Source organism: Macrotis lagotis, chromosome 5 (assembly GCF_037893015.1).
Source record: "Macrotis lagotis isolate mMagLag1 chromosome 5, bilby.v1.9.chrom.fasta, whole genome shotgun sequence".
NCBI classification, from domain to species: domain Eukaryota; kingdom Metazoa; phylum Chordata; class Mammalia; order Peramelemorphia; family Peramelidae; genus Macrotis; species Macrotis lagotis.
In genome coordinates this window covers 3957886-3978690 of record NC_133662.1, presented here as the reverse complement: position 1 = coordinate 3978690, position 20805 = coordinate 3957886, and the positions used below count along the sequence as shown (strand labels likewise).

The following is a 20805-nucleotide window of genomic DNA, read 5'->3' as shown; positions in this document are numbered from 1 at the left end:
ATGTGTCATTGTAGTTGATTGTTCCTCAAAATATAATAGAGTCTTGGATTCTAAATGCTATCAGTGGGGAAGAGTTCTGGGAACCCAGAAACTGGAGACTGTATACTACCAAAGGGTTGACAACCTGAGTGAATGAATTTCTGGGGTGGCAAAGTATCAGTGTAAGCACTTAATAAGTGAGTTAAATGAAACACACCAAGTATGGACAGATGTAGATTTTCTGCGTTAATTTAATCATACAAATATTCATTTATACAGTAATGAAAAGCCTCTTTACCATCTCCTCCCAGGCACTGTGAGGCCCCACCACATCATCCAACTCACTCTCTCTCTCTCGCGCGCTCTCTCTCTCTCTCTCGCGCTCGCGCTCTCTCTCTCTCTCTCTCTCTCTCTCTCTCTCTCTCTCCACATGCATCACCATCCTAACAAGAGGAGGCAGCCTGGAGCTGCTGCTGCTCCTTCAAGGCACCCCCTCCAATGACCAGAGAGAAAGAAGGAAAGCCTAGGTAGGGAACATCGTGCATTTCCAGGTGGGCCCAGCACCCCCACATTCCAGGTGCCAGAGTACAGACCAAGTCCTGGAGGTTCTGTCCCCATCACCTTCCCTTCCTCGTTACTCTTAGGCCATATTACTGTGTCAGGGCAGATTCTTTTCCAGGTTGGAAATATCCCTTCCAGAAGGAGGCATAGATTTAGCTTAGAAAAATGCCTCCAAACAATTCTTATCCTTCCTTCCCCCAAAGGAACACATGCATACACACCACACTTACTGATCTCACCCTGAGCACCCTAGCTACTCCCCATTGTCTAAACAAAGTAGACCATGAGTCGGCACCAAAGGGGAAATACTTCCCATTTTTCAGACAAGGCAGTAAAATGTCTCCCTCCTTATTACTTCAAGGGGGAAGGCTGTTTTGCCCAGAGATTTATAGGATTCTTCCAAAATACAGAGAGAAGGAACAGGAGTATTCTACCAGTTAGTCAAAGGAGAAGAAAGGAAACAAATGGGGAAGTCAGCAGTTAAAAATTCACATCTAACTGATGGCCTTACTACCCCATTGAGAGCTGCTGATCATGCTATGCCCTGCTTCACTTTACCCAGAAAGCTCACTCCTTGGTCTATATGTTGAAGGGAATTTAAATTAAGAAGACTCCAGCGTGTGCGGGTGAGAATCATCACTCAACTGCAGGGAAGGGGTCATACTTGGGATTCAAGAAGGCTCACATGGCATTGTGTAGCCAATCCCTTCTATTGTTATTACAGTGGGTGGAACTCCTCTTTCAAATACAAGTTAGGTTCTGAGTATGATGTAGCAAAGGGCACCCTGGAAAGTGCTACTGATTTTCCACTTTCTGGACTAGCAAAAGACAAAGGAACTTGCAGAAGATTCCTGGGTCTCAGGATATAGCCAAAGCCCACAAAAAAGTTTGAAAGGGCAGATGATGAAAGCAGAAGCGAAAATCTGTATTCCTCCCCCAAATTCCACAATCTGCCAGTTTTAGCTCAGCTCTATAGGCTATTAGTCACCCAGCATATTGTCCCCTTCTGCAAAGGGAAGGAGGCCCTTAATATGTGCACAGAAAAGGGTTACTGCAGTAGAACACCCCCTACATCCTGTGCTGGTCTACAATGCCCCCCCCACTGTTCCTCAGGTCTTCAGTAGGTAGAAAACTCCCTCTCCTCACAGGACAGATACACAGACAGATACCTCTCTCCTACAATCATGCTTTAAAAACACAAGTACCAGAGGAGGACACTCATTCCAACAAAGATGCCAAAACCTTGTACACATATAAGCTCAAGCACACAAACAGAAAGACAGACAGACAGACAGACATACACACGTACACAAGAGGCTACAGGACCCCTGCAGCTGCCCATCTGGTCTGGGCAGTGTTGCACTGCCCAGCAGTGGCTGTGGGCAGACAATATTGCGACTGCATCTCAGATCCACTCACTGAGAGGCAGCACAGTCCTCCTAACTCGGCCATTTGCTAAGACTTTTCAGTGTGGTTTGGGGAGAAAGGGAAGGATGGGGGCAGGAAGAGGACTTTGCATATTCTTGTATCTTTGGCAGACAGCTGTTCTAGCCTGGTTCAAGCTTCCCATTGGGATAGTCTTATCCTACCCATCCCAGAGCCAACAGGCAGCTGGGGCAATGCAGAGATTTGAGCCTGAAACAGATATGGAGCCAGCAGCTGGAACCCAGCTCTGACTGTAAACCCCCTCCCCCTGCCCATTAACCCTAGTTCTCAGTCACTTCTACAAAGCACCCTGCCCTGAGGACCTCTCTTTCCCAGACTAACATGGCCTCTAAGATTGAGAAGTGACCGAATGTGGCTCTCCCCTATGGCTGATTTACACTTCTGGTTCTAGTTTCAGTATCTCTAGACAGCAGCAGCTCAGCCTCCACAGGCTGGCTGTGAATATATCACAAAGGAGGACTTGAGGGAAAATACAGTGAAGGAGATTTGGTGATAACAGAGAAACACAGGACATCTTCAAATGTACACACTACACACTAGTTGGTGAAATTACACCAAGAAGCGTACACACTTTTTTGGGGAGGGGGGAATAAAAGGGCATGTAGCCTATCCCCCGTTATTATAAGGGAAAAAAAACTCTAAATAGCATTTCACTTGTGCAGATTTCTCTTAAGAAAAGTGAGGGGGAAAGCAATTTTGTTTCTTGTTACAGATTTCAAAGTGCATGTGATGTGGGTTGGGGACTCCTTCAGATGAATGAAAGCATCATCTGAGATATGGTTCTAGAGAATTTCTCTGCTGAGGACACTAACGTTTTGCTCTTCCGAGAGGGTTTTCTTGTGATGAAGAGCCATAAGGTTGGCTAATTCAAATGCTGAAAGGGTAAATCAACAAGATTAAAAGAGTAACAATTAATGGCTGATGCCATTTAAAACACAAGGTCAGCACCTGCTCTAACCTCACATTGAACTAATAAACACTCATTACAATGATACAGTCCCCCAAAACATACACAACTTGAGTTTTCAATCCCTCCTGCTCAGAGCAAGGAGAAAAACAGCCAATCCAAAACCACACATGCTGACCCTTGTTTTTTAAAAATGAGGTTGGAGGATAGGAGAGAAGGGGGATGGGGGAATAAATCAAAACATGACTTAACATTTTCTCAAAACAACAGCCTCTCTATAGGCAAAATAAGTTTTGTTTAAAAAGATGGCTTTTCTCTCTCTCCCATTTCTAAACTTTTACCCCCTCCTGAGCAACCTAATTTTTTGTGATACCTTAAAAAAAAAAAAACCAACCAACCAGTCCCTTCCCCACAACACAGCTTGACAGTGAGGATTTCTTCTCTGTAGCCTCAATCAGCATTCCCGCAATTCAGCATTCACACATGCATACGGAGTTTACTTGAAACTAGTCTGTTTAGAGTCCTCTTCATCCAGGATGTGGAGTCAGAGCCAGAGGTCCATCTTGTGTTGTCTGGAATCCAAAGGAACCCCTTGCCCTCCCCCCGCAAAGTCAATCCTTCTTTGTAAATTTTTCTTCACGATGATACCCGTTTTAAGACTGTCCAAAAGGATAAGGGCCGTGGAACCCCTAGAAAAGAGTTGGAGACAATCAGTGATTTATTTTTGATAGCAGCAAGACATTGTTGACAAGTCAACCATTAACAGAATCAACTGCATCCATTCCTTTGTTCCAACAACTGCCTACAGTTGGGTCCCTTGGTCAATAGAAGTCAGTATTGACAGTGGAGGGAACCCAAGAACTTAGGAGTGAGAAGGCCTAGGCTCAAGTACCCATTCTGATACTGTGTAAAAACTCTCCAAAAGTAGCCAGCTAACATGATTTGTTCTTTGACTACAAACCTGGACATGGTATACCACACATGTATGTCACCTGTTAACTATTCTCAAGAAAATTGGCCCTCAAATCCCAAAGATACCATGCTTCTAACTTACATCCCATACATAGGAATCCAGTGTTTCATGGTCTTACTTCCCTATTTGCAAAGAACCAAATTTACTTCAGTATAACTGTTAAAGAAATGACCAAAGGGCAAAATAAGTAGTTCTTCTCCAATCTCAGCATTGCAAATATCACCCTACTCCTACCAGTTCATTTTTTTTTTGAACTGGGATCAATTTTAAGTATCTGGAAACCAAATTCTTTCAGCCAGTAACTGTTAACATTTATATAATTTAGATAATCCTTCATCAAGGATGTTAGCTAACACATAAAAAGTGTGAAGAAAAAAGTCACTAAAATGGTTTTAACTTTTTGTGGTAGAAAACTAAAAACTATGTTAAACTAATGTAACGAGAAATTATTGCATCAAAATAAACTACAAATATGAAGAACTCATGGAAATTTAAGGCAGCTTATATGAACTGCAAAGCCAAGTAAACAGAATCAGGAGAGTCATTTTCAGGAAAACCACAATAATGTAAAGGGAAGCAATTTACTCAGACTTCAGAACTCTTAAAAGAATCACAAGAACTGAGAGAGAAACATGCCTACTTTCTCTTCGAAAAAAGTGATTGACTAAAGCATACAAAAAAGCATACATTCTCAGAGAGAGGTAATGTGTTGACTTATTTCATTAATTGAACCTGCCAGGTCCCATTCCCAACTTGTAGGAGTGCCCTATCTGAACCAAAGGACCATGATGACATAAGTATTGTGGCAAGAAAGAGCAGGGTTGAGGAATGTGACTCAGAAGGGTCAGTCTTGTCACCAACTAACAAACAGCATAACTCTGGACAATTCAAATCTTCTATAAAATGAGACGATATAGAGTAGTTTCTTAACCTTATGGCCCGTAGATGTCCCCTCAATGCATCTGTGAATAAATTTCAGAGACTTTACGAACAAATGACATCTTTATGAACACTGATTATTCTTGTAACACTATGTATTTTATTTTATGCATTTAAAAACATGGTTTCTGAGAAGGTATCCATAAACTTCAACAGTCTGCCAAAGGGGGGGTCCATGCCTCAAAAAGGTTTCCAGGTCCCATATTTTAGTGATTTTATTAAGTTTATAAAAATCTACTTGAACTAGGTCACAAAAGATTCAGAGATCCAGTTGCTTGATTATATTTAAGTCTAAAGATTAGAGAGAAACCACAATCTCCTCTATATACTAACCAGAAGTTTTCTTCTTTTACTACTAACCATCCTACTGAATGATGTCACTGAACCAAAACTCCTGGGACCCATCACTTCCACTTCCCTGATGCTCTATGGCAGTCCACTTCATCCTTCCCTTCTTCCTAAGAAATAACTATTCTTTTGTTAATTCCAAGCAGAACTGTAGTTACAAAATAAAAGAGTAAGGAAAGTGAAATGAGGTGGCTTAAGTGGCTCAGATTCAATTCTCAGCAACAATTCAAACACCCAGTCTACTATAAACATATCAAAAAGCCAGTAGTTTCAGTTTAGAGAAACAAAAGCATTATTTTTAAAAGACAGAAGTAAAGACTGTTAGTTTAGGAGTTAAGGACAAATTGCTTCCCTTTCTTGAGTCATAGTTTTCTCATCTGTCAAAGGGAGATAAAGAATACTGGCCCCACAGAATTATTGTGTGGTAAAATAAAAAAAGTCCTAGATTTTGAATGGGGTTTGATTGAGTCCTGACCACAAAAAATAAGCTAGGTGACATCTTGAGCATTCCATTATCTCTTTGAATCTCAACCTTTTCATCTGTAAGACAAGGAGAATAAAAATTATGCTACCTACTCTACAAAGGGTTGCTAGGAGGAAAGCATCATGTCATAACTTTAAAATATCACTGATAGTACACATTATTGTTATTGCTAACATTTATATAGTGCACAGTGCATTAAGGTTTGCCAGTGACTTGGGATCTATGATCTAATTTGATTCTCACATGAGCCCTGAGTTAGGGATCATTTTTGTCCCTACAATACAGATAGGGAAAGAAGGCTCAAAGAGAGATAAGTGACTTTGCCTGGGGTCACACAATGAGAAACAATTTCATACAGATAAACTTGGTAAGAAGAGTATTCACTTTAAGTCAATGTTTGTTCCAACTTCCCAACCTACCCTACATGAGACAAAATGATCCTAACCCCACTTCCCATCACACATATATGAACTGCCTAGTATTAAAAGTCTGCATACTATCCAGCACAGAGGTCAAGACACTGGTATGTGAATTCATTTTCATGAGGAAACATATATATATATATATATATATATTTATTTTAGGTTTTTGCAAGGCAAAGGGGGTTAAGTGGCTTGCCCAAGGCCACACAGCTAGGTAATTATTAAGTGTCTGAGACCACATTTGAACCCAGGTACTCCTGACTCCAGGGCCGGTGCTTTATCCACTACACCACCTAGCTGCCCCTGAGGAAACACATTTTAAAATTTTCATATTAGTGTTCTGGCCTTTAGAACTTATAAGCGGGTATTTAATCTTACTTTATACAAGTTTCCCTTGATCTTCTTTCCTGGGCTATCTCCTTGACGTGGGGGGGGGGGGTGATTCCTAATTCCCTTTCATTGGGAGAGTTGTGTTAATTCCCGAACTGGAAGTACCTGAAGGTCTATTTAGTGATGATTTCTGATGCATATTCTTCCTCCCTTTCCACCCATCCTCTTTCTCACTGCTCTTCCACCAAGCACTATCACTTTAAAGAAGAAAAGGAATACATTTTTTCAAATAGTTAAAGACACCAATTGTACATATATACTTGATTTTAAATGCTGAGAGCTGATCATTCAAGTAGAGATAAAGAGTAAGGTGGCAAGGAACGAAGATTTCCAAACACAGCTTGTGCAGGTTGTCTTATGGCAGGAGACCACAAACTCCATTTTGTTACAGGAGTTGTTGGCCTACGTTAGTGAGCATACCCACTAACCATGATTATCTCTAGAAGCTAACATTCAAAACACAAGGTAACAGTATACTGTGGCCAATATGACTAGCTCCCATTATAAGACTGAGTTAAAGCATCCACACTCTAAAGAAATGATTCTTTTTCAATGCATACCTAAACAGGGTGAATGTAGAAATTAACTTGTGAAATTCAGCTAAGGATCAAACTAGTTAGGCTCAAGATCACTTTGAGATCATTGACACCAAAATCACTTGATCTGACCTGATCTCAATAGCATAGTTTCTTTCACAAGTCAGTCACACCACTGATGGAAGATGGAATCCAACAAGAGGGATACAGCATTGGCAACACCTAAATTCTGATTGCAACTACAAGACAAATGAAATTACAGACCACTTACAAAGCCTATTTGAAAAGTTAGCAGAGCTCACATCTAGTTGCCCAGAAAAACATCAGTAAACACATTTCATTGTACCTTTCAAATGGAAGCTGAGATTCAAATTGATTCTTCAAATTTACAATAGAAGAGGTTAATGCAATTGCAAAAGTAGAAAAACAAATTGAAGACTCTCCCTAGAGAGTCTTCATTCACAAGAATTTCACAGTGGGAAGGAATTTCAGGGATTATCTTAATCTAACCACTACCACCCAAATAGGAATCCTTTATAAAATGCAAGTTGTTTTTTTTTTGCCTTACATCCAAATTAAAATTTTAAGTTTATAGATAACTAATGAACTGTTATGCTATCTTTATGGGAAATAAGAGACTATTTTCTAAGGAACAGGAACACTATCCTAATTCTTTGTAGTGACAATCCAGTGGCCAAAATTCATGTGAGCCTACAGTAGATATGTTTTCTGAGAAAGAATGGGCCCAACTATCAGAATTATGGTTCCCAATAGAAATGCAGCTCAAGTATTAAATAATGAGGAATGCCATCCTACTCTTCAATGGAGATTCCAATAATGGTTGCTATAACACAGTTATTGGAAATGGAACCTGAGTCCTGGCTCCAGTTAGGGGATAGAGAAACTCTCATGGATAAAGAGTAGTTCTCTATCTCTCAGTTGGGTCAAGAATGCCTTTCTGCTTCCCACATGAACTTGCTCTGCTATGAGAGCAGAAACATGACTGTCAAACCAATTAGATGATATAGTAGTCAGGCAGGCTCCTGAGTCTTCCAGATTTTATATCAAAAGTCAACCAGACATAATCGAGATTTTTTTATTTAAAAAGATTTTTTTTAATGAAATTTAGATAAAGGCACTCTAGTTTCCATTTACCTTGAATTTAGGTTTCTGGAATTTAAAAAAAAATTTCAACTCTTAGTACACAGCATTCACTAGAGCAAAATATTAAAAAAAATCATCAAACATACCATTTCCTCTTATTGTAGTCAAAATAAAAGTGTGGGGAGCATGATAGTTTAACAAAATACTTATATGATACAGGACAAAGTTTACACACTATGATTTCATTACCAATTGTCTTATCTGGGTTTAGCACTTGAAGTACTTTGTGGCTCTGTGATTCTGCTCTGAAGTAATGTCTTCAAAGAAAAATTATTGGTTGAAAACTGCTTCTGAGCAAGAAAATGTTTACTGAGCTAAGTACCAAAGGGAGAAAGAATTAGTCCTTTCAATATTTATTCACCAAATACTTTCAGCATCATTGTATAGAACAAAAGAAACTCTGGATTCAGATTCACAAGATCTGATATTCTAAGTTTCATTTCCCCCACTTAGCAGCTGTGTGACCTTGAATAAGTCTTTCCATATGTAGGGCTCCTAATCTGACAAGTAAACTTAGAAAACAGGGGCAAAAGTCCAGCCAATGGCATTTATCAGTTAATAATGTGATTCTGGGGAAGTCACAGTCTCTCCTGAGACCCAATTGATCTGTAAAATAGGGATGATAATAATGCTTGAACTACTGCCTCACAGGATCCTTGTGAGGAAAATGCTTTATAAACCTTAAAATGAAACAGAAATCTGAGTTATCACCCATCCCCCAGGGTTTTAGTGAGGATCTAAAAATCAGAAAAAAAAAAAAGATGATAAAAGTACTTTGTAAACTGGAAGGTATTATATAGCTGTACAAAATGTGTAACTCAGTGTAGTGGCAGATAGTACTTTGCATGTTTTTGTCTCAGGATCAATCCCTGGCCCCCCTTATGTTTTTTTACATAATGCAGTATACATAGTAGGCATCCAACTATTTTATTTTAAACCATGACTGAAATTCACCACACTTCTGAGTCAGTTCTCTTTAAAATTATCTCTAGAAACTGGAAAGACCTAAACTACTGCTATAATAAATTACTTAAGTACATTGCTGATGGCTTTTATTTTTTTGTTACCCCTTTCAAAAGAGCAAGCTTGCTACTGGATAAACCACCACAAGATGAAAACTTCACACACACCTGTCTTTATTTTGCTTTTATTTGTGATTGATTTAAATAAATAAAAAGGTTCACACAGATTAATAAAGAGACAGGAGACTTTTGCTGCATGGCTGCAAAATAACATAAATCTCCCATTGTACACTGATGGGAGCATCAGATAACACCAAGAGTCCCCTCTCTTCCTGGGTCATTCCCGGTCAATGCTTCTCCAGACTAGTGCTCATTCTTTTATATCACTTATGTACACTGAATACAAACACAGAAGAATATGGTGTTTAGGACTAGATTCTACCACAGTCCTACTAATGCAAATATGGTGTGGCCTGGAGATAAGACCTATCACTCTATAGATACATGGCTACCCTGCTTAAATCAGTGACACTTTCTTCAATCGTCAGTAACTTTCAGCTAAGATAAAATATATTGAAAATTGATATAGATGTTAGGAGCAGTGTTAACTTTTATATGGGTAAGGATCATTTAGTTCTTTTCCCTATTTCTTCTAAACCAGTGCTTTTCAACCGGCATGCTAAGGCATATTAGTGGTTTGCCATTAGTAGTTTTCTGACCACTGTAATACTAACAAAAAAAAAAAAAACACTCCAATGTGACAACAGAAGATTCACACATGTGTTGGTCAAGGATGAGTCAAAGAACCAGCATGAGCAGAAGTTAATATGGCTTGGTTATGAGCAGGGGCATGCTCAGTCTTTTGGTGATGCTTATTACTGTGTCACAAAGCTCCAAGCATGCCACAGAATGGAACAGGTTAAAAAGCACTGCTAAACCATTCCCCATACTTACCACCCTCAGCAGTTCTTCTGTAGCTGCCAAATAACATCTTCAACCCTGTTCGGGAGGCAGTCAATCCCCTCAGATTCACTCATGTGTTCCAGAATCCCCATGGTCAAAGGCAGTTCCCAGAGTCAACTTGAACATCCCCAACCCAAAAGGGGCAGAATAGATCCTACCTTGTTGAGAAGCCCTCCCTTACCCATTTAAGTAACAAGAAAAGCACTCTGAAGAATAAAACTCAAACACTAACTTGAATGAGAACAAGCTGTTTTAAAGGTCTACAAGAAGATGGAGGAGGCTTCCAGCTGGGTTAGACACACCCCTTCAAGTAAAAAGTTTAGAAAGCGAACTCTTTGAACTGTTTGGAATAATGCAAAAACAAAAAACAACTAAAAACAAAAACAAAATGGTTCTCCAACAGTGAAGTGTGCTGGACTCCAGCTGGGATATTGGCAGAGCTCCCTGGTGACTTTTTCTCTACCCTTAGGGCAGGGGAGAACACTAGAATGGGAGTAAGAACTGGATCCAAACACCTGTAGAGTCTCGCTGGGGTGGAAACCCAATGGAGAGGATCTAGTCTGAAGGTCTGCTGGCCGGTGGAGATCCAAGTTCCTGGTGATATAAACAAACTGACATTGGTGCAAGGAAGAAGTCTGAATTCAATAAGGATTTCTGGTAAGGAGTAGGCTGAGACTTAAGGACATTTCCCCTCCACCTTCCCGCCAAGTCCCACAATCCTAGCTGAACTTTAATTCAACTTTGTGCAGCTAAATTTTACTCCTTTTCCCAGAATACAATTATTTCACACACCAAACTGGTGCTGGGTATGAAGAAAATAAGAAAAAAAAAAACACCTTGCTTTCAAATCATCCCCCAAATGAAAAATAATCAATGGCTTTTCATTTCTTTTCACCTAAAACATTTCTAATCAGAGGTCATGACCTCTTCATTGCCCCCCCAGGCCCCACTCCACCTAACTTATTTACTACTATAATTCTTTATATGCACATTGTGATTCTAATCAGGGGCTGTCTCCTCACTGTTCCATATACTTATTTCTACCTCTCCTAGCAATTCCCCTCTGATTTAGGTCTTTCCTATATCCTTTTTCAAGTCCATTTCTATTAAATCTTTTCCAACTATTCTAGACCTGTTCTGTTTCCAAATTTATAAAATGAGTGGTTTGAATCAGATCTAAAAGTTCAGTAGTTATCAATACTTGGTACATATGAATTTTTTTTCTTTAAAGAGTCACAGATACTGATCCAAATCTATTAGCAGTTGGTTATACAATGCTATTGGAGAAGCAGGTCAAACTAATACATCTATACTACCTTATTAGGTAAGAGTTTTGGAGGACTGCAACCTGGGGTCAATAGTCCATATGATGAATACCCAGGAAGTAGTATATAGTATTTAAGCTTACCCTCTGCAGTCTTAAATGCTAAGGTCCTATACTCTAGCTTTCACTGATTCCTCCCTTCTTCTTTGGCTTTTGACTTGAAATAAAGGTAATTTAGGGAACCAGTTTTTTTTTTGGTGGAGAGCAATGGATACTTTATCTTTTCTAGTAGGCTTGAAATAGTAATCCAGTAATAACAACCATAACCAAAAATGAATCTGAAAATATAGATAATGTAAATTAAACAAGGTATAAAATTGTCAGGTAATTTTAAGTATGTAAATAGGGTCAAACCTAATCCTGCTATCCATGTGCAATTCCCTATTAGCCTAGTTTTTTAAAAATTTATTATTTTTAAACTTCTGGTAGATTTGATTGGAAGATAATCTGGTAAATTAATATGATATCAAAAGAAAGTTTCCTCTCATCCTCCAAAACAGCTCAGCACACAAACTCCATTTTAGCTTGTGACCAAGTACACTCAGAATCTGGGCAGCCAGAATAATATTCAAAGTTAAAAGTAAACAGCTAAGTGGTTTTGCTGCCACGAGAAATAAATGAAAACCTTATTAAATGAGGAAAAAAGATCAGCCCTTGGACTTAATTTTAATCTTCAGTCATTCTAATGTGTTATAAAATAAGAGACATGTTTTTAGGCCCATAGTGTTTGATTAATTTATTATGACCCTTGCCAATTTACACACAGGAGAAAATAGTGAACATTTTTTAACTAAAATTCAAAAAAGAATTACTTTAGAATGATCAAAATCAAAACTGGCAAACTCCTCCTGAGTAGAGAACGTTCATGCTGTTAATCTTCCTTAGCCCATGGGAAGTTTCTGAAATCATCCTCTATTTCTTCCTTCTCAGTCACAAATCCCTTTAGAATGATTGACAAGGAAGAAAGGTATACAACCACATTACAAAAAAACAAAAGAACAAAAAAAACTTGTATGGCTATCTTTTTATTTCCCCCAAAATTAACAACTTACCTTGGTGTCTGACATTAAAGATCACATAAGGGCATGTCTAGAATAGCAGAACTATGACTAAAAGAAGATCGGGGGGGGGGGGGGGCAACTAGGTAGTGCAGTGGATAGAACAATGGCCCCGGACGACCTGAGTTCAAATCCAGCCTCAGACACTTAATAATTACCTAGCTGTGTGACCTTGGACAAGTCACTTAACCCCACTGCCTTGCCGCCTCCCCCCCAAAAGGAAGATCCAGGTTATTAGCCTGAGTCAATGACAGAATCATGAATGACCTTTGAAAAGTCATAACTTCTCTTAGATTCCTTTTTGTCATCTGTTAAACAGTGACAGCACCTGCATATTTCCATTGATGTTCTGAGGATCAAATAAAATAACCTTTGCAAAAGGACTTTCACACTGCACATCTATATAGCATTGTTACTATGTTCTGTAGATTCCCTTAGGAAGATAAAAAATTTCAGACTATACATGATTTTCTACTTTTCTTTGAAATTCATGGTACATATTTAGTGGCTTAGTTTTCCCTCCATTTATGGCCTGGCAATCCTGAAGAGTCCCATAAGAATATTTTCTCACAGGGGGCAGCTAGGTGGCGCAGTGGATAGAGCACCAGCCCTAGAGTCAGGAGTACCTGAGTTCAAATCCAGTCTCAGGCTCTTAATAATTACCTAGCTGTGTGGCCTTGGGCAAGCCACTCAACCCCATTGCCTTGCAAAAAACAAAGCAAAACAAAACAAAAAACTTAAAAAAAAAAGAATATTTTCTCACAGCAATAAACCATGTAATAGTAGGAATATCAGTAGACAGCTTCCTTAATGCCAGTAATACTTTATACTATTACCTGGCAAGTCTTAGCCTATTACCCTTACCATCACAAGCTGTCCATGGAGAGTTCATGACAGCAACAGTTAACACAGAAGCAGGTATCTAATCATGTCCAGAAACAAACTCTCCAGGAAGGAGATTCTGGAACAGAAGTTCTTAATTTTTTTTTTAATCTTGTGCATCCTTTTGGCAATCTGGCGAAGATCTAGTGAAACCACTTCTCAAAATAGGAGTTTTTAAATGCATAAAATTGAAATATAACTATCAAAAAACCAAAACACAAACAAAAAACTGACTAAGTTCATGGATGCCTGGTTGAGTTTTCTTGTTCTAGAGGAACAGAACTGAGCAGACTACTTCCTGTTTTAAGACAGAAGACCTAGCTCCTTTGAGAAAATAATCTTACGGAAATCTATAATACTAAAAGCAAAAGGCAACCAAATTGTGCTTAGACATATTTCAGATTGGATAGAGCACTGGACCTGAGTTCAAATCCGACCTCAGATTTTGCTATGTGACCTTCAGCAAATCACTTAAACCCATTGCCTTGCAAAAGTTTAAAAAAACAAACAAACAAGAAAACCCACTCCTTCTTTGGACAATGGAAGAGTGAGTAAAATGCATTTCAGTTAAATTAGTAATAAGAAGCTTACAGTATCACAAATCAATATTAACTGATTTGCTATAGCTATCAAAGGGAATGACACCAAGGGAACAACACAATTCTAAACACTACTGGTTGCACTATTTGCTTCTGACAACTGAATGGAAGAGGTATGCTAGCTTCTGCTACAAAGTGTACCATATACATTGGATAAAATAGAAAGAGTAACAAAGTCCACTTCATTCGCCAGTTACTATCTTTTGTTTTTATATAAAAAGGTCTTTATCTGACAGTCAAAGATAACAACCCTAGAGTAGTTGCTAAAATGATGGTTACATAATTTTCTAATGTCATAGTCATTAACTTCACTATATATGAACTATACTTTAAAAGAAGTCTAAATTGAGAAATCAATGTCATATCTAATTCTACCAAAATCTCCAATCTCTTCCCCAAACCCATATACCTATTATTACCGTGAGATATGAATAATAGGATTCATTTTTGTTTCACATACATAAAAATCTTCAGAAAGCTCTTTCAAAAGAGTGATAGTCTCCTTTGTTAAATCTTCTGCCCCCAGTTCAAACTCCCATAAAAACTGATTTAAAGGAAGAATGGATATTTAAGTTTAAATAGTTAAGTTACTAAGGACACTAGAATAGTTAACTTCTTATTTAATACTTTAATACTTACATAGGGGCAATTAGGTGGTTCAGTGGCTAAAGTGTTGCACCTGAAGTCAAGAAGATTTGAGTTCAAATTCAGACCTGCAAGTTCACTTAGCCTGTTTGCCTTAATTTATTTAGCAATAAAATGGAGATGTCATCAGCATCTACCTCACAGGGTTGTTTTAAGGATCAAATTACGTATCTGTAAAAAGTGCTTAGCAGTCACTAACACATTGTAGGTAGTATAAAAATACTTGTTCCCTTCTCTTACTCCTTCCCTAATAAAAACAGAATAACTTCTGCTAAAATTCTAGATACAGATTTCTTTAGACAGAGCCTGCTAGAAAGACAAATCTCTAAGAGGATGCAAGTAGGTAGGGGGTACAGGAAAAAACAAGAGTAGATGGCTCAGCAATGGATGAATGAACACCTGGGAACAAAGTGAACCCTTCAACACAGATAAAAGAAAGGCAAGAAAACTATTCTGACAAGACATTTGGTAGAATCAGGAAGAGATGATCATACTAGACCATAACCAGTCTAGGCAATGTCACATAGCCAGAAGCAGTTTAAAAAAGCAAAAGCAAAATACCCTACTCCAATTCAAGGTAGTTAAATAAATGAATCTCAAGAGTTTCTTCTTGTCCACAATGATTACTCATCAGGGCAGGTCAGTTACTGGCTAATTAAAAAGTTGCTACCATAATCCTAGTTTAATCTTATTTTAGAGTGATTTTTTTGTTTAGAACCAAACCAATTGGTTTAGGTCGTGATGGGATTGTGACTAGTATCTTCAAACAACTAAATTTCTTCAATAATTTGATGAGCAATAATTACAAGACAAAGTCTAATTTTAATATTTCTTTCCCATCCTTCCACATTAAAGTGCCAAATAGATGCTAGTTTTACCTTAAAAGATAATTCAAAACACTAGAATATACATAATTGGCAAGATTAAACTTGTGTCAAAAGAATGAATATCTATTTGTGTTGTCTGTTTTGCTACAGACATTTTTTTTAAGATAAGTCATATTAAGAGTTAATTTAAAATAGCTTCTAAGTTTCAAGAATAATTGATTCCTTGGAGAGGCTACTTACAATTGAGTTGACAAAAAGACCAGCTAATAAAGACTTCTCTAAAAAGCAGATTTAATGACTGAGCAGAACAGGTCAGCATACACTTTTCAGACTACCTTTTTAAGGCTCTCAGAAACTCCTGGGGTATGGGATGCAGACAGAGGACTCATTCCCACCTGCAGCTTCCCACTGAGCACATTTCATTACATCCAAAGAGGTTTTTTTTTTTTTATTATTAAGTTGTGGTTGGGGAGTTCTAGACATGGAGCAAAGGTGTCTAGTTCCCGACAGTGATAGATGTACCATTATGTTGACATATCCACCCAGCCCTAAACAAGCAGGATGCATGAAGCAATCTTTGAATTTTATTCTGCCAACCTTAGCAAGTTAAACTGTAACTGTGTAGGCAGCAGGAATTTGTACCTGCCTTCTTTAATTGCTCTCTTGAGCCACCAACAGCATCAAGACACACTTTCCTTGCAGAAAGTTTCTTTTATGGCAAATCAAATTTCTAATCATACTCAGTGATTTCAGATGCCAAAGATGTTTCTTTCCTGCCTACTTATATCAGCCAAGGGAAACAACATTTAAAGGATTAAGACTTAGATGAAGAAGGGACTTCAGAGATCCTTTAGTCCAAACCCTTCATTTTACATACAAGGAAACTTGATACATCAAATGACTTGTCCAAGATCACATAGGTAATAAGTGGTAGAGTTAAATATCATGAGCTCCAGTTCAAAATCCTTCCTACTCTAACAACTACATCATGTTGCTGTCTCTAATCTAAGAAACTGTGCTGATGACATACTAGAATCCAGTGGCAAGAATTCTGAGTCAGAATCGGGCAGCTTGTATTCTAGTCCTGTCTCCAAGTCCTGTATTCACTACTAAAAAAATCACTGGAAAATCAATAAATTTCTCTTTGTTTGTTTCCATTTATGTGAAATAAATACATTTTTAATGCTCCAAACCTCAAACATAAAAGGATAATAAGGAATCATAACAGTTACTCACAACACTCAAATGATATATAAGAATACTTTTTTTGGGGGAAAAAGGTTCCATGAGCCAACCTCCAATTTATCTGTGAGGTGATACTGCTTCAACTCTGTTGATTTACTCAATTAATCTACCTAAGTCTTTTGTTGATCTTATTCATAATTTTATTTCCTTAACAGAATTCAGGAAGATTGGACAAAAGTCTTTTAAACAAAAAATACTTAATTTTTTCACCTCTCTGCCTAAGGTGAATCAAATAGTAAACTTCAGAGAATATATGTCTTTACTTATGGAGAAGACACACTAGTCTTTAGATTTTTCCATAACTAGATCTTTACAACATGACTCTTATCATTAAATTTGAATCATAATGTATCCCCAGTACATACTTATTTAAATAGATACAAATTCATAATTTTTCAGGAAATTAAAAATGATTTTTAGGCTATCTGCCACTGTTTGCCTCCATCAGGAAAAATAATTAAAGTCTTACATATGAGCACATGGGGGGTGGGAAGGGGATTGTTACTATGCTCATTCTTGTAATTGAACAAATATTCACAAAATATCTACCTTGTGTAAGGCCTAGTAGAAAGCATTTCAAAGATAATGTATATCCTGCCCTCAAAAAATTTATAATCTAGTGGAATTTACATCTAACACACAAATAACTGTTAAACAAGGTAAGACTATATGTCAAAAAAAGGGCAACAAAGTACTTTGGGGGCTCAGAGGACAAAGCACCAGTCACATCTAGTTAGACAGAACCAAGAAATTACATAAATAAGGTAGAAGAGGGACATGGGATGGGAGAAAGATTGGAGATTTCTCTGCTGAGAAGCTTGAACATTTTTTCAGCAGGCAATGGGGAAAACCACTGAAAATTTTTTTCAAGTAGGCAAGTGACATTATCAAAACTGTGGTTTGAAAGCTAATTAATCTAGCAGCAGAATGAAGAATAAGGAATTTTATCACACCAACTAAAAAGAAACTATATAAACAGACAACTACCAACCCCACCCTTACATATTCAATCTTATTTCCCATTACTACATTCCCCACTCCCGACAAATACTCAGCTCCAATTGGATAGTCATCTAAATTAATTCTTAACTAATTCTCTTAAATTCACACACACACACACACACACACACACACACACACTCATACCACCCCTTCCCACCCCCCCACCTACCTCCTACTTCTCCCTTTTGTACTTTTCTTCATGATATTCCCTAGTTCCACCTCTAAATTCCACCTCTAAATATTGTCCCTCTCCATTTATCCAAATTCTACTCATTTTTCAAGATCCATGAATCTTTCCCTGATGACTCCATCCCACAATGATCTCTATAACTCCTATTAGACTGTCTGTAAAAATGGCACTTTCAATTCAATTGAACAAACATTATAAAACTTTATAAATGACCATTTAATTGTACTTAACAGGTGAGTATTTTAATATATATCAACCTATCTCTACTTGTTTTGTTTAGGTTTTATGTTTCCAATTACACTGTAAACTTGTCAAGGATCATGTCACATGTGGGGGGATAGTGGGGGAAGGGGAAGTCCTTAGGCAACTGCTGGGCACATTCTAGGTGCTCAATACTTATTGATTGTCCAGGAGCACTACTCTATTTAGGAGATAAGAAGTGGAGATGACTGGACCTTAGCTTGAAATGCCAGCAGGGACCTTATAAGGTCAAATGTAGTGATTTAATATTTCTGACCAGGATGCTGTTCAGGTTTGGAGAATCTGGGAACCAAATTTCAGTTTTTGGAGTCTACCTTATGTCTCTCCAGATGCCCCACAGTCAATGTTATTTCCTCTTGGGTACTATCTTCACAGTCTTGCTCTTTGCCACAGTTCCTTTCAAATGTTAATCCCAAACCCAATCTCCAAGTCCTAGAGAATCCAATTATGGTCCATGAAAAATTTCAGGAGGTACTAAGGAAACCAAAACCTCTTCACTATGACCTAACATTTTCAATGTTAAGCAAGGTGTGCAAATCCAAGGAGGGTTAGCAGAGAAAACATCTTATAACACAAGATTAAGAATAAGCAAAAAACCCCCAATGCTCATTTAAAAGCACCAGTTCAAGTAAAAAGTAAAAGTCACAATTAAAAGGGAAAACATTTCAAGTTTCGACCAATCAGTACATATTCTCGAAAATCAGAGGATCTTAGCATCATAAGAGGGACTTTTAGAGGTCACCCACTGAGGGAGTCAACTGCTCTCATCCAAGAGAATACTTCAAAAGACAGCAGCATGTTTTGGGAAGCATTTTAATTGTCAGACAGTTCTCACTCAATCTAGAACAAAATCTGTCTCCTTGTAATTTTCACCCATTGGTCATCCTACACTCTAACTTCAGAGGCTATAAAAGCCTAAGACCACCACTCTTCAACTCACTAAATCTTCTCTTCTCCAAGTTATTCAGGCATAGTTTAAAGCTCCTCTCATTGAGTTATTTCCCTCCTTTAAGACATACTCCAAATTCATCAAAATGTAATATCTGAAACAGACATAATACTTCTGAGATAGTCTGAGAAGCAAAGAGAATGTGATGAATTACCTCCCTAGCTTTTTTGTTGACCAGATACCTTTAGGTTACTTCCACAGAATATCTTGAAATGATGTCAGAGCTCTGACCACAACATATGTTTGTATGAATTTTCCATTATTACTTGGGTCTCTCCCTACAAGGTTACACTGAGAATTATTAGTCAAACTACCAGCTTTCTTTCTATGGTTCCTGATCTATGTTAGGTATAAATCTTTGGCCAGAGATGTTAAAAGCTATTATTATAATCCAACAGCTCACCCCTCAAATAAAATGGTCTTATTATTTTAGCTTCCTATGTCTAAAGGCCATTTTGAAGCAATGTAAAAGTTTAAAAACTGCTTTCATGATTAGAGCAGAAAGGGATGCTGGATCTAACACCTTACTAAATTCAAATCACTAATGGCTTCATCCCAGTACTATCAGAGTGAAATGATACAAAATACAGCAAATATACTCATAAGGCCCCAGCCATATGAACCACCTGCAACAGTACAGATCCCAACATCCGGGCTTTATTAAACCAAGGAAAAAATGAACAACTGGGTATAAAAAATCCTGACAGAGCTTAGAAAACAAGAAGCTATGATTAAAAGGTTTATCAACTAACATAAAGACAAAGGACAATTATGCAAATATCTAGGAGAGGAACTTACAACAATAAAATCTTAAGAAATTCAACATGCATTTTCCACACATGAAAAGCCAAAGTCAAAATACCCCACTCACATCACAAAATTCACTCAACTCTTTATGTGAACAGGTTGATGGGCAATAACTTAGTCAAAGAGTAAAGAGAAGAGTACATCTGTCTAGGATAAGAATATCTGAAAAGATTCAATGGCAATGCCTGAGTCCAAAGTATCATGCTGGTCCTTTCCCTCAGAAACAAAAATCCTGGACCAATTCCAAGTTGTTTTCAAATTCTTTTAGGAATTTTATAAGGGTGTCTACATTTAACTGGGAAGCACAGTTGGTGATATTTTGACTTTGTTTAAATAACACTCAAGAAATTGAAGGACCTCACTGTCTTTTATGGCACCAAAACAACTGAAACCTGAATTTGAAAACATGGATGTAGCAAAGTCTACAGGATATAAAGATTTTTCAAGTAGGGTTCTTTTTTGTTTGGTTATCAAAACACAAAGGTCAACAAGAGAGTAGTCTTAAAAGAAACTCCTTAGATGAACGGCATTCTGGGCTTCGAAGTCTGCAATGACAACAATCACCAAGGCCCGTCACCTACCCCTTCTCCATTTCTCCTAGGGCACCTACCTTACTGTAAGTCACTACCGATAAGTTGTTTGAGTGACTGCTGGGGGAGAGATTTACAGAGTTTTGTGACAGTCCATTTTGATCTTGTTCAATTTGGTCAGGAGCAGGAGCCCATGTGTTTTTGCTGATAGTGCCTAGCCCGGAACCCCCAGGGTCTTTTAAGTTGTTTTCATCTGGTTGCCTGTTCTTCTGCGGAGAGGCGAATGGGTTAAAGTTTCCTTCTACCTTGCGGTGCGGTTGTGTGTTGAACTCGGTTTCAAAGGATGACAGCTGCTGCGTTACTCCTAAAAGTCCTCCCACCTCCACACTGAGGATCACCCAGATGACATCTG

The 20805-nt window shown here is 38.0% G+C and overlaps 1 protein-coding gene across 5 annotated transcripts in view; it reads right to left on the bottom strand.

The window, feature by feature from the left end:
• Positions 1-212: 212 nt before the first annotated feature.
• Positions 213-20805, bottom strand: part of ILRUN (inflammation and lipid regulator with UBA-like and NBR1-like domains) — a 112145-nt gene continuing 91552 nt past the window's right edge. Inside the window, exons 4-6 of one of the 5 annotated variants that reach the window (XM_074236515.1) lie at positions 20474-20802; positions 10066-10668; positions 213-3582 (exon numbers count right to left, since the gene is read on the bottom strand). In XM_074236515.1, the coding sequence (XP_074092616.1) occupies positions 10630-10668; positions 20474-20802 (368 nt within the window). In that variant the 3' untranslated portion in view covers positions 213-3582; positions 10066-10629. Of the gene's footprint in view, positions 3583-10065; positions 10669-10896; positions 12339-17831; positions 18540-20473; positions 20803-20805 lie in introns of those variants that run through there. The other 4 variants (XM_074236516.1, XM_074236513.1, XM_074236512.1 and 1 more) reach the window with 4 other exon arrangements.